General features: G+C 36.9%; 1 protein-coding gene across 1 annotated transcript; it reads left to right on the forward strand.

Annotated features, from left to right (window-relative positions):
- Window positions 1-3818: 3818 nt before the first annotated feature.
- On the forward strand, window positions 3819-12833 carry LOC109071926 (membrane-spanning 4-domains subfamily A member 15-like). Its single transcript, XM_042722494.1, has 8 exons — window positions 3819-4045; window positions 6550-6748; window positions 7234-7344; window positions 7440-7508; window positions 10139-10276; window positions 10759-10875; window positions 11801-11878; window positions 12400-12833. Exons 2-8 carry the CDS (start codon window positions 6575-6577, stop codon window positions 12481-12483), a joined length of 771 nt encoding a protein of 256 aa, XP_042578428.1. The 5' UTR covers window positions 3819-4045; window positions 6550-6574; the 3' UTR covers window positions 12484-12833.
- Window positions 12834-14861: the final 2028 nt, after the last annotated feature.

A 14861-nucleotide genomic window follows, 5' to 3' on the forward strand; every position in this document is an offset into this window, starting at 1 on the left:
TCTTATTGTTTCATTATTAATAAAATTAAAAAAATGTTTGTAACTTTTTTTTTTTTTTTTTTTTGAGTGAGGACCAAGCGGATAGCGGCAGACAGCTGAGTTGATCACGTTTGATGAATTTAGCCTTCTCAAATAATCACGACTTGCTTAAAATAAAATCTGTAGATAAAGAACACAAAACATTTTACAATGTTAGCTTAAACATTTAAAAGTGCACTGTTAGGTGTATCTAAGCATTTGTGTGTTAAGTGGAAGCTGACTCGTGCTTATTAATACACAGAGGACCCAATGCAATCACTTCAATCTGTTCTTCATAACAGTGGAAACAACTTGAAGACCGTAATTTTTGCTCATACAGATAATACTAATATTTCATTCGGCACTGTAAATGCCGACACTTTGCCGTGTCTGAAACTGATGGTTTATATTCACAGTAAGCTACAGAATACATGTAAGACTGAACCCATTAAAGGGGTCATATGATGCGATTTCAGTGTGAGTGTTACAAGCTCTTGGTTTATGAAGAAGATCTGTAAAGTTGCAAAGACTAAAGTCTCAAATCCAAAGAGATATTCTTTATAAAAGTTAAAGATATAAGATATTTTGGATAAAAACAGGGAGGCTTGTGACTGTCCCATAGACTGCCAAATAAATAACAGTGTCAAGGTCCAGCAAAGTATGAAAAGCATTGTCAGAATAGTCCATCTGCCATCAGTGATTCAACCGTAACGTTATGAAGTAACGAGAATACTTTTTGTACATGAAGAAAACAAAAATAACTACTTTATTCAACAATTCCTCTCCTCTGCTACGCTGATTTGGAGAGACACAGAGGAGAGGAATTGTTGAATAAAGTAGTTATTTTTGTTTTCTTCATGTACAAAAAGTATTCTCGTTACTTAGCCTGCCGACCATTCCTCACTCAAGCCCACTGACCACACCTTTCACCCCGAAGCAAAAGGGGAATCAAAGGAGGATAAGGCAGTCGACTCCAGCCCCGGAGCTCACTCCAGTGTTGGCTCCAACCCCCAAATCTAGCCCAGTGAGGGCTCCCATCCCAGAGTTTAGCCCAGTGAGGGCTCCCATCCCAGAGTTTAGCCCAGTGAGGGCTCCCATCCCAGAGTTTAGCCCAGTGAGGGCTCCTGTTCCCGAGTTTAGCCCAGAGAGGGCTCCTGTTCCTGAGTTTGGCCCATGGAAGGCTTCTGTTGGTAGGGCTCCAGCCATGGAGGCCGGGGTGGGGGCCACGGCTTCGGAGGCGGCTCTGCCATGGCCTCCTGAATTGTCTGCTTCGCCATGGCCTCCGTGACACTTCCAGTCTCAGACAGCAGAGGTCTGATCTTGTCAGCGTTTTGTTATAGACAGTTGTTGTAGCTGCACTGGTCTAATGAAATGATAGCCATGCTTCATAAAGATGTCTTTTTGCTGTTGATTTGTTTTAAAGATTAATTACTCATGTAAAGTCATGGAGGTGCGACGCAGTGCAAGGTGCACATTTTTGTTTATAAAGCATATACCTTTTTTTTTTTTGAAAATGGCCGATTGTTTCACTAGATAAGACCCTTTTTCCTCGTCTGGTATCATGTAGTGCTCTTTGAAACTGCACTGAAACTGTAATTTTGACCTTCAACCATTTGGTAGCCGTTGAAGTCCACTGTAAGGAGAAAAATCCTGGAATGTTTTCATCAAAAACCTTCATTTATTTTCGACTGAAGAAATTAATTACTAATCCTTTAATGTGTTCCTGTGGCTCAGTGGTAGAGCATTGCGTTAGCAGCGCAAAGATTGTGGGTTTGATTCCCAGGGGAACATATGTTAGATAAATAAATAAATAATGTTAGCCTGAATGCACTGTAAGTCACTTTGGATAAAAGCGTCTGCTAAATGCATAAATGTAATGTTTCGGTAGTGACTTTAACAGAACTATTATTTGTAACAAAGAAACGTTAATTTTCTGTAAAGCTGCTATGAAACAGTGTGTATGATAAAATATGCTATACACATAAATGTGAACTGAATAAAACTTGCATCCTTTTTCTCCTCTCCATGTCAGTAGGAAAACCGTACATTCATGACTGGACCATGCCCATATAGCACAGCAAACTATGGTGTAGAGCAGGGGTTCCCAAACTTTTCAGCCCACGACCCCCAAAATAACAGTACCCACTTTCCACTGAGGTGGTTAAACTATACAAACGTTTTGCACAACAGTGCACATGCACTTATAGCATATGACAACACAAAGGAACACAACAGTCTAACAACAACAATATTATTTTATTATAATTTAGTCATTACTTACATTTCAACATTAATCTTACCTAATTAGTTGGGTGGGCACAGAGACAATTTCTAATAAAATTATTTGATTTCTGGAAATTTGATTTCTCCTCGTGGTTGATTCCTCCTCGACCCTTACTTTGGGAACCCCTGGTGTGGAGTAGACTATACGAGGACAACGTGCTTTTCAGTTTATTATAAACGAATAAATCCATTGCTGTAAATAAGTGTATAATAAGTGTCAACATACATTAAATGAGTAAAAACAATGTTTTAAGTTTATTATATTTATATATACATAATTATGAAGTGAACAAAAATCAAAAACATTAAACAAGACACATTTTCCCTTAATTTTATAATTCACTTATTTGGAATTAAGTTCTTAAGACAACACACTAACAAGACAACTATTTCAAAACACCAGCAAACACAGCGTCTTTAACCCACTTAACTTTAGCTTAAAATATGTTAACAAGGCAAGCAGCAATAGTTGACCGCATTTAATCCTCAAATATTAGCGTAATTTATCTTTTAAAAACAACACTGATATAACTACTTCTAAAATACATCGACATGTATATGTAATGTAAATAAATTCTTTTAAATCGCAGTTCTGTCTCTACAACTCAATGTATTCTTTGTCTGCTATGAACTTCCTGCCTGTGTTGCCAACTTAGCAATTTTGTTGCTAGAATTATCAACTTTTCAGACTACCCTAGCAACATTTATAAAAAAAAATAAAAAAAAGCACCTAGCAACAAATTTATCTATTTTTAAAAAGTTTTTGGCAACTTTTAGCAACTTTTGTACAGTGACTCAAATGATATAAAAGACATATTTTTATCTGAATTACACAAAAAGAGGAAACCATTGAACAGTTAGCCAGCCAAGCAGCACATCAGCCTGGAGAGAGCTGGAGAAAGATGTCTAACAATACAAACATCAAATGTGCATCAATGCTGCTAGTTACAAATGTTCAATAATATATGCACATTTATGATACAGCATGTTATTAGCTTGTATTTATAATTGTTGTTCAGTTAGGTACATTGTAAGAACAAAATATGTGGAAAAACTGAAAAGGTACTAGGCATTTTCTTCCAGGATGTTATCCATTAAGTTGAAACCTGTAACCTGAAAACACAAAATGCAATGTGGAATTTAAAACACAGGTAAGACACCTGTGAAAAATAAATACATATTGTTACTTCATATAAACAGTACACTGTGTCCTGTTTCTATAGACTTTTGTGTAGCACACTAACTACCAGTACACCGCTTACAACTATAATTGTTCAGAATGTGCAATGTTACTAGTTAATAAGAAAATACATAATATACATAAACTGTTCAATAATTCAATGTTGTAAAAAATCCGATCATAAAGATGATACTACTTACATTTATGTTACTTTTACAAATTTTATATATATATATATATAATGTATGTATATATGTATTCTACGTAAAAACGCTGTTTTGTGTAATGGTTATGCAATGACGTCATCACAGCGTTATTTAGCAACTTTTATCAACAACTCGATCTTTAGCAACTGCTCCAGAAAATTAGTTGGAAGTATTTGAGGTCTACGTGAATCACGTGACGATCGAGCATTTCCCTGTCGCAACTCTCTCTCGCGCTCTCTCTGATTTAGAGGTGTTTCACAGGTAAACCGAAACTAAAGAAACTTTGAGTTCGTCGTGTGATAAGACTCCATTTCTGAACGCTATAAACCAAAGCTTTCAACTTCTGTGTTATTTATCGGTAAGTATGACCTTCCCATAACTTATATGATGCCATCATTTAAATGTGACGATTTTAAGCGTGTTTGTGTGTTTGGTGTACTTCTAGTTGAAAGGTGTTTACTCGAGGAGTCAGGGGCGATTCGTCACAGATTCTATTATTCTGCGAGTTCGAATCCATTATGATTCAGGGTCATTCTATGGAAATGTCAATTTTTCTGTCCCTAGCCTTTACAGAAATATTACACCTAAAACACTTTAGTGTTACAATTTCTTTATATGTTAAAATGAAACATGTTATTTGAACAATAATCCATCAATGTCACATCAATGTGGCACTATTTGTTTTTTAAATTAATGATACAGAATTCCAAGCAGCTCAGAACTGCTCGTCCCCTTAGCCATGTACAGAGGGAAAGTCATCAACCACCAACAAAGCATATAAAATAAACAAAAATATATGTATTTTTTAAAACATGAGCAAGTAAAAGACTGAAATGTGACAATAAATTTCAGAAAGTCAGTGCTCATCTATTTCATGTGTCGGTATGTGACAGTATGAGATTAATACACAGTATTTTTGCTCAAAACTCACTCTATTGCGACCTAATGCAGATGATGTAAATATTAAACTGACACATAAGAGACAGAACGCAGAAGTTTACTGTCACTGTAACGTGGAAATTGCGACAGGAAGTAAGGTGCGCAAGACAGCCCCAGGCAGATGTCGACGCGCAGTGCCCTTAAAGGGATAGTTCACCAAAAAAAAAAAAAATTTTTTTTACTCAACCTTAGGCCATCCAAGATGTGACTTTTTTTTCAGTAGAACAGTAGGCCTAAAAAAGATTTTTAGTTGAAATCACGGTCACATTTACAGACTGCGGTTGTGAGTTAATGAATCATATATCAGCATGAAAAGGGAGCGCTTTTAAAGGGTTAGTTCACCCCAAAATGAAAATAGGGCTGCATTTTACTCATCCCCGAGTCATCCTAGGTGTATATGACTGTCTTCTTTCAGTTGAATCCAGTCAGAGTTATATTAAAAATTGTCTTTGATCTTTCAAGCTGTTTCATGGCACTCAGTGGGTGTTGCAGTGCTTCAGTCCAAAAGAAGTGAAATAAAAGGCGCCCTTCCATAAAAAAGTGTCTCACATGGCTCCGGGGGGTGAACAGAGGCCTCCTGTAGCGACTCAGTGCGTTTTTGTAAGAACATTATCCATATTCAAAATGTAATAATCACTTTAATGTGGCTTGTGCTAACAGTTGCACACAGAAGCAGCTCCGGGAGCATGACGTATGGAGGTCAGCGCTGCGCATGCGCCGGCGGGTCTCGTGAAAACTAACATTTGTTTACAGCAGCGGTTCTTAACCTGGGGGTCACAGGGGGTGGTGCAGGAAGACTTTTATTTTGAATGTTATAAAATGCTCACCTAATACCACTGCCTGCTGGCAATATAATACAACAAATTAACTGCTAATTGGAAGTACTCACATGAGCTGGACTGCTGATTAGATATGGAGTGGTTTTTAATTGGCGCTGACAAAGATTGGTGGTTTCACTCAGACCAGCGATCGGGGAGATTCCCGACCACAGTGTGTGATTTGCGGCGAGGTGTTAGCAAAGGAGAGTCTTAAACCTTCCAAAATGCTAAGACACTTGACAACTAAACACGAATCACTGGAGTCAAAACCACTTGAATTTTTTCAGTGAAAACTACAGGAGCTATGTGGTCAAAAATCAATACTACAGAAAGTCAGTGAGAGGGCTCTTCGTGCATCGTTCATTATCTCTCACTGGATTGCCAAAACTGGAGAACCACACAATTTAGGTGAGACTTTCTTCCTACCCTGCGCCAAAAAAACTGTTTCTGTTATGTGTGGACAAAGCACTGCTGATCAATTAGCATTGATTCAGGTGTCAAACGATATGGTGACTAACTGTATTGGTCGAATGGCAATGGATGTGAAAGAGCAGAAAATCACGAAAATTTAATCGAGTTCATTTTTTCTCTCCAACTTGACGAGAGCACCGATATTGCCGGAGAAGCGCAGTTGTTGGTTTACGTTAGATGTGCTGATGAAGGAGAAATTAAGGAGGACTTTCTTTTCTGTCACCCTCTTCGTGAACGTGCAACAGGTGAGCAACTTTTCACCACATTGGATTCATTTGTACGTGAACATGACATTGAATGGAAGAACTGTGTGGGAATTTCCTCCGATGGAAGGGCGCTTTTTATTTAACTTCTTTTGGACTGAAGCACTGCAACACCCGCTGAGTGCCATGAAACAGCATGAAAGATCAAAGACAATTTTTAATATAACTCTGACTGGATTCAACTGAAAGAAGACCCATCTGGGGTGAGTAAAATTTTCATTTTTGGGTGAACTCGCCCTTTAAGTCACTTTTATAAGTGTCTTTGGAAATTAGCATCTGCTAAAAGCCTTAAATGATGTAGATCAATTTAAACATGATCTGTTTCATAATCATATCATTTATATGTTTTGATTTACTATGATTCTGTACAGGTCAGTTTGAGATTGAGAAACCAGAATGTCTCACACTGTCATTCCTGTGAACTCTTCGACGCTCGTCATCCAGTTTCAACCAGCAACACAAACAACGGTGACAAATGCTCCTCTCCCTGTTTATGTACAACAGGAGACAGGAGCTTCACCTCTTCATGGAGTTCAGGCATTTCTCAAAGGCCAACCGAAAGCCTTTGGGGTGAGAATTGTCTCTTAAACACAAATAATTGTTTTTTTTATATGTGCTTGTCAATGTGAGGTAAGAAATGTACTTAAATAAATTAAAAAATTAGTACTACACACATTAACAAAGCATACACAATATTTATTGAAGAATGTGACTTATTGTCTTGGTGGCAGTGCAGGAAACACACCAGTATAAGATCAGGTTTATCAATTACAGAATAAACAGCAAACTTTACAGTGTGTCAGTCACAGAGAAGAATGTTGTAGGAGTTGCAAACTATCAAAAAAAAGGGAAGTAATCCAATCTTGCACATCCGCAAATACAATGACTTTCATACAATGATAATTCCATATTTGCATAATATTTTGCAAAGATATTTTTTTAGTACAACCATAAGTCCATAACTACAGCTGCCATAAATCTATATTGTATATTTTATATTGTCCCCCTTTATGAAAGACTCTCATGCTACTCACACTTCTTTTTGTCCCTCACAGACGGTCCAGATAACGATCAGTGTGATGACTCTGCTGTTTGGCATTGTGTCTAAACTTTATGGAGAGTCCATCTTTGTCCATGCTGGTATTCCTTTCTGGGGATCTCTCATCGTAAGAAACAGTCATACAAGGAAGTGTTCTGTCTTTTATAAAACAAGCTACATATTTCAGCCCAAGCCTCAATTTTGTCCTTTCTCTCCTTTCAGTACATTACTGCAGGCTCACTCTGCATTGCTGCAGAAAACAAAATTAATTCTCCCTCCAGTTTGTGTTTGGTATGTACACAACACTTATTTTTGGGGTCTAAGCACCAGCTGGAAGTACAGAAATAGTGTTCTGTTGTGTTTGTACTGATTTTCTGAACTGGTTTATACTGATTTCTTCTTCTTTTTCTCCCCTAAATGTATACAGTCGTGGCCAAAAGTTTTGAGAATTACATAAATATTGGAAATTGGAAAAGTTGCTACTTAAGTTTTTATAATAGCAATTTGCATATACTCCAGAATGTTATGAAGAGTGATCAGATGAATTGCATAGTCCTTCTTTGCCATGAAATTAACTTAATCCCAAAAAAACTTTTCCACTGCATTTCATTGCTGTCATTAAAGGACCTGCTGAGATCATTTCAGTAATCATCTTGTTAACTCAGGTGAGAATGTTGACGAGCACAAGGCTGGAGATCATTATGTCAGGCTGATTGGGTTAAATGGCAGACTTGACATTTGTTAAAAGGAGGGTGGATGCTTGAAATCATTGTTCTTCCATTGTTAAAACCATGGTGACCTGCAAAGAAACGCGTGCAGCCATCATTGCGGTGCATAAAAATGGCTTCACAGGCAAGGATATTGTGGCTACTAAGATTGCACCTAAATCAACAATTTATAGGTTCATCAAGAACTTCAAGGAAAGAGGTTCAATTCTTGTAAAGAAGGCTTCAGGGCGTCCAAGAAAGTCCAGCAAAGTGCCAGGATCTTCTCCTAAAGAGGATTCAGCTGCGGGATCGGAGTGCCACCAGTGCAGAGCTTGCTCAGGAATGGCAGCAGGCAGGTGTGTGAGCGCATCTGCACGCACAGTGAGGCCAAGACTTTTGGAAGATGGCCTGGTGTCAAGAAGGGCAGCAAAGAAGCCACTTCTCTCCAAAAAAAACATCAGGGACAGATTGATCTTCTGCAGAAAGTATAGTGAATGGACTGCTGAGGACTGGGGCAAAGTCATATTCTCCGATGAAGCCCCTTTCCGATTGTTTGGGGCATCTGGAAAAAGGCTTGTCCGGAGAAGAATAAGGTGAGCGCTACCATCAGTCCTGTGTCATGCCAACAGTAAAGCATCCTGACACCATTCATGTGTGGGGTTGCTTCTCATCCAAGGGAGTGGGCTCACTCACAATTCTGCCCCAAAACACAGCATGAATAAAGAATGGTACCAAAACACCCTCCAACAGCACCTTCCTCCCAACAACCCAACAACAGTTTGGTGAAGAACAATGCATTTTCCAGCACGATGGAGCACCGTGCCATAAGGCAAAAGTGATAACTAAGTGGCTCGGGGACCAGAATGTTGAAATTTTGGGTCCATGGCCTGGAAACTCCCCAGATCTTAATCCCATAAGAGAACTTGTGGTCAATCCTCAAGAGGCGGGTGGACAAACAATGTTCTGACAAACTCCAAGAAGTTATTATGAAAGAATGGGTTGCTATCAGTCAGGATTTGGCCCAGAAGTTGATTGAGAGCATGCCCAGTCGAATTGCAGAGGTCCTGAAAAAGAAGGGCCAACACTGCAAATACTGACTCTTTGCATAAATGTCATGTAATTGTCGATAAAAGCCTTTGAAGCGTATGAAGTGCTTGTAATTATATTTCAGTACATCACAGAAACAACTGAAACAAAGATCTAAAAGCAGTTTAGCAGCAAACTTTTTGAAAACTAATATTTATGTAATTCTCAAAACTTTTGGCTACGACTGTAGTAAGCGCATCACTGACCATAATTCATAAAGACCCTAAACTTGTCAGGAAGGGCCCAAAGGTGCACATCTATTCAGGCATCTATTGATCTATTATCATAACGTAATATGACTCGAATACATAAAAAAAAAAGACATGGCCAGTACCAGCCGATCAAATTTCAGCAACTAATAACATCAAATCTCAATGGCTGGGGAAACTTCAGAGTGTGTTTTGTGTAGCTACGATGACTCTTGATCAAATTTCATAAAAGCAAGACATCATAAATCATGCTGGTGATTTCAAAGTTTTTACAGTGTTGTATAATTTAACATAAATTTCTGGGCTTGAGGGGTGGGCTGGAGTTGCTTGAGCCCCTGGCTCTTTAATCGCAACGCTAAAGTGCCCTTTCAGTCTGATTTATGTGCCCCCAGACCACCATTTGGTAGTAAACGCCCATGTTTTGTTTCTAAACAAAGCAGCGCTGCGCTTATAAACCCTACTTTGATATGCATTATACAGAAGCAAGATGAAAAGAAAACACCATCTCAACTTTTCTGAAGGGCTAATTAGGCACATTTTCATCCTCTGCTGTCTAAGCTTAAATCTATAGTCAAGTTTTGCAGAATGCTTCCTATTTCTCTTCTGGTTAGGTTTAATGCAAAAAAAATATATATATTTTCGCTGTAAGCTAAAAAAAAAAATCTGTGAAGATTGACCGGACTTTGCTGTAAAAACCACATTATATTTAAAAAGACAAGTTATAATTGTTTCACTTTATTACACACAAGACACACTTGCTCTTACACCCATAACACCTCTTTCACACACATATATGTATAATATAGTATATTTATCACAACACCCACAACAACTCTCTATCTACATTTAAGGTGTTGACACAATGTTTTAAAGTTTTTGCTAATGTATTAATCTGTTTTCTCTGTTTCTCTGCCTGTAGGTGAAGGCTTCACTGGGAATGAATATTTTCAGTACTATAACCCAATGCAATTACATTACTTTCACTTCACTTGATTATATTATAGGTCTACACATGTCCTGCAGGGGTTATGACTGTGGTTATTTAAGAAATTATGAGGTATGTCTTCAACTTCTATATTCACTAGGGATGCACCGAAATTGCATTTTTGTTTTTTGTTCAAAGGAGAAAAATGGCCAAAAATGTGAGCCCAAATATTCACATTTGTTTAGTATTTACTGATTATAATGCTTCCAGTTTCACAATAGATCTGAGATGATAAAAGCTATTGTTTACTGCTGAGTTCAGGCCATTATCGAAAAACACTCCAAACTTTTTTGCATGTGTATGAGAATTCACAGATAAAGGTTACAAACGGTTATTTAACTGGATATTAGAAGCCAATTTAGAATCATTTTGCCATTAAAAAAAACTACTGTCATGTCACGCAGTGAACTATTAGCAAATGTAACAAGGTTCAGTATATGGAAGGAAGAAGACAGCGTCGGCGTGACTGGAACTCGTGTTTTATTCGACACAAAAGCAGGTGCGTCCAACACTACTGTTCTAATTATTTGTGTTCATGTTGATTTTTCTCTCAGACTGTCTATATGGGAATCAGTGGTGTGTTATTGTTATTCGCCGTGGTTGAGTTTATCATCTCCATCTGTCTGTCAACATTTGCCTGTAAAGCCATCGCTTGCTGTTGTAGTCCTCAGGTGAGTGATGAGCCAAATCAGAAGAGCTCAAACTTCTCTCCAGTTCAATGTAAAATTCACGAGTAAATACAGAACTACCACATTTTGCTGTAAGTTTGATTGCGTCATATAATAATTGCTGTTAATAGTGTTCATCGTCTGTTTGATTGTCTTTAATTGATGTTAACTGACAGTCACCACTGATAAGCTACTACTAAATATTGTAGAAACTTCATTTGCTGTAAAGCTGCTTTGCAACGATTTCTATCGTGAAACGCACGATACAAATAAACTTGAAATAAATAAAGTGAACTCAGCACACATTATGTTCTCAAATATTAAACCTGCAGCGCTTGCAGAGATGGAGTTCATGAGAAGCATTTTTACTGTTGCCCTAAAAACGTATAGCATAAAATGTTTTGGTCAAGATAATTATGTTAGACTTGAACTTGAGGCCTGAGTTTGACCAGTGTGTTTTCTCTCCTGATAGAACTAAAAAAAAATAATTGAACAAAATAATTTAACAAACCTGCTGATTTCAAAATAATCCACCTCACACTTCATACAGAGTGAGTTTAAGGACTCGTTTGCTTTAAATTTGTTTACTTCTATTACTACGAAGGCACAAATTTAGGCTGTCAATTTGAAAGTAAAACACTTTTAAAAAGTCCACATTTTGACTGAGAGGTTCAGTACTCTGGTTGAAGGAACATAAGGGTATGTAGATTTAAAGCTCTAGAAAGAGTTTGAGTCACACATTTGTACTCTCAGAAGTTGTTGTTGTTTATAAAGTATGTCAATATGTGCTCTGAAACGACATTAAATATGCTCCACTTAATAATATTTTATTCAAGACATTTGTTGGGTTTTCGTTGTTAAAACACCCTTTCTTGTAGAACCAATTTCTTATGTATCCCTAATTCTAACACCCCGTGTTTTTCTAAAGATGCAGTATGCTCAGGTCTCAGCACCACAGTCCTCTGATTTCAGACCCATTCGTTTCCAGGATCTTAACAGCTCAGAGGTAAGAGAAACTCGTTATCCAAAATTAAAATGAACATGCGCACAGAAAACGCTCATATTCCCCTCTTTCTGATGTCAAATCTACAAATGATCTTGAACTTGTGCACGACTGAATGGTTTCAGCTCTCTTGCCTCGTAAATGACTGATTAATGTCATTAACATATAAAAGACCACCAGTCATCGTCCAAATCCTTTCATCTAGAACGGCGAGCTGCAAAAACTGCTTACACTTCCAAAAACCTGTAGTCTTGTCAGGACAAAAACTCAGAAGTACGTACATGTGCTCAGACCCTGATGTGATGCTAAGCACTCTTCCACGTCAAAGGCAGTTTTTACAAATATGAGCGCTGGCGTGGATTTAAGCATGCTAAGATCAAATCTGTTCGTATGCACGCTTTATAAATGTGTACTGGAAATGTGTAAAGCACTCAGTAATGAGAGCAATAATTGTTACATAATATTATCAATAAATAAGCAATCAAGCAAGAAAGCTCATCATATAGCGTTTTTTCTTCTTGCAGATACCTGTGACCAGCAGCTCTTCCATTCCTCACCATCCTGCAGACGCGCCGCCAGAATACAGTGAATGCAATCAATATTATTAAGTGGACAGTATTCCCTTATGAAAACAAAAAATATATGGGAATGTTTTTAAAAAAATATAATGCAATTTCTAAAATAATACATTTCCATACATGGAAACTATACTGCAGTATATTCATGGGCCATGTATGGCTATATATTGAGCCATATAAAAATAAATTTTTACATGTAATAGCTTTATTTTAACACTCAATTTATCTTTCAAGAGTTAATGCTTGGGTTTATATATAGTCGAACACATTCATAAACTTTTCTGTTACTTTGTTTGCTTTGTTACACATTTCATTTATGAAAATATTTGTGATGTATGAAAAAAACTGAAAACAAATATTAAAGTTTTCTATTTTTGGAGCATTGGATGTCTTGTTAAAATCATTTAACAGGTTTATTTTCATATTATTTATTTCAGTTTAAAGGTATTTTATCACATGTATATCTATATATTATAAATATTATTATTGAATAAATACACTACATATTTAAATATATTGTCACATTTTTCAATATATGAAAGGTATCAATTCCTTATGTATTATTCAATATCTTGTAATATATTAACACATATTATTCAGTATATTTTCAATATACATTAAGCACTTTAATATATTGATTGTTAGTGTACAAGAGAAGATGTTTTCTTTGCCTGAGGGTTGTGCTGCTGCAGTTGTATGTGGTGCTTTCATGCGAAAATTAACTGGAATGTAAACAGGTTGTAAATAAGAATGCACATTGCAAATGTAAAAGCTGTTAGGTATCAGTACATGAATATTCATCACAGTTAATCAGGTGCATAATAGAGTTCCAAATGTTGTGCATAATTAACAAAATGCTACTTTCATTTTACATAACTATCTAGATTTATGCACACCTCCAAACATTCATCAACCAATTAGATTCAATCATTCAACAGCCCTCGCACTGGATTGCTGTAGCAATGGATTAAAGCATCATTAGTCTTACATTCAAAAAGTCATCAGTTTGGAATCTGGGTGAGAAGAAATCTATTATTCAAAAGAAACATAAACCAAAAGTCAATGTGATTGCCGTTTTCAGCAATTGGATGTAACTTTTTATTCAAATAAATGTTTACTTCAATATCAACTGTGCATGTTCATAATTACTGTTAAATGCCAGTGTCTCGATATATGTGGGTCAAAGACAAGATGTCACCATTTTGGTGTCCACATTAAAACAAGTTTACAAAAGTAATTTTATATATATATATATAATGACGTTAAATGCAAGTAAAGTGTCAACTTTCATATTTCAAATAACTTTGGAGAAAATAATATCAAAATATGGAAACTAATGTTCCAAAGTGTAAAATTGTCATTCAGCCTAACGGTCCGGACCTTTGATTTTACCATTACAGCTTTAAATGAACATAAATTAGCAAGTTAACAAATACATCTGTTGTCTTAATATTTTTTATATAACAGCCAACACTTACATTTACATAATAAGACTTAAGAGTTTTGTCCCGAAAATACAGCTTGTCAGAGATCATTCAGTGTAACAGGAACAAGAAGTTATTCTGAAATCATATAAAAGCTGTTCCTGCTCTTAAATACTTGATAATTCCACCTTTTCATGGTGTGGTTACCTAAGATACAAAAACACGTCATTCAATGAAATGCCAAAAAACACCTGGGCGATAGTGGGCAGAATTTAGTAAGGAGACAGCTGTGGGGAAAAAGCTGTTACTGAATCTGCTGGTCCTTGTCCAGAGGCTCCTGAAGGGCCTCCCGGAGGGCAGGGGGTTAAACAGTCTATAGTCAGGGTGAGAGGAGTCCTTAAGGATGCTGCGAGCTCGACGTAGACAGCGTTTCCTCTGGATGTCCTCAATAGCAGAAGTGGTGGCCCTGTGATGGGCTGGGCGGTTTTCACCACACTCTGCAGTGCCTTGCGCAGGGGCAAATTTAGTGAATAGGGGGCCCCAGGCAAAATATAGGAATGGGGCCCTATACATTTTCATACATTTTCTTAGATAAACCTTGAGGTTCCTTTTTTGTTTTGATGTTTACTGATGGTGCCCCATAGTTGTGTCCAATGTTTCTACATTGTAGCCTAAATGTTAAATGGCTTTAAATACAAACAGGTCCTTCTCAAAAAATTAGCATATTGTGAAAAAGTTCATTATTTTCCATAATGTAATGATAAAAATTAAACTTTCATATATTTTAGATTCATTGCACACCAACTGAAATATTTCAGGTCTTTTATTGTTTTAATACTGATGATTTTGGCATACAGCTCATGAAAACCCAAAATTCCTATCTCAAAAAATTAGCATATCATGAAAAGGTTCTCTAAACGAGCTATTAACCTAATCATCTGAATAAACTAATTAACTCTAAACACCTGCAAAAGATTACTGAGG

This window comes from Cyprinus carpio, chromosome B4, assembly GCF_018340385.1.
Source record: "Cyprinus carpio isolate SPL01 chromosome B4, ASM1834038v1, whole genome shotgun sequence".
Taxonomy (NCBI): domain Eukaryota; kingdom Metazoa; phylum Chordata; class Actinopteri; order Cypriniformes; family Cyprinidae; genus Cyprinus; species Cyprinus carpio.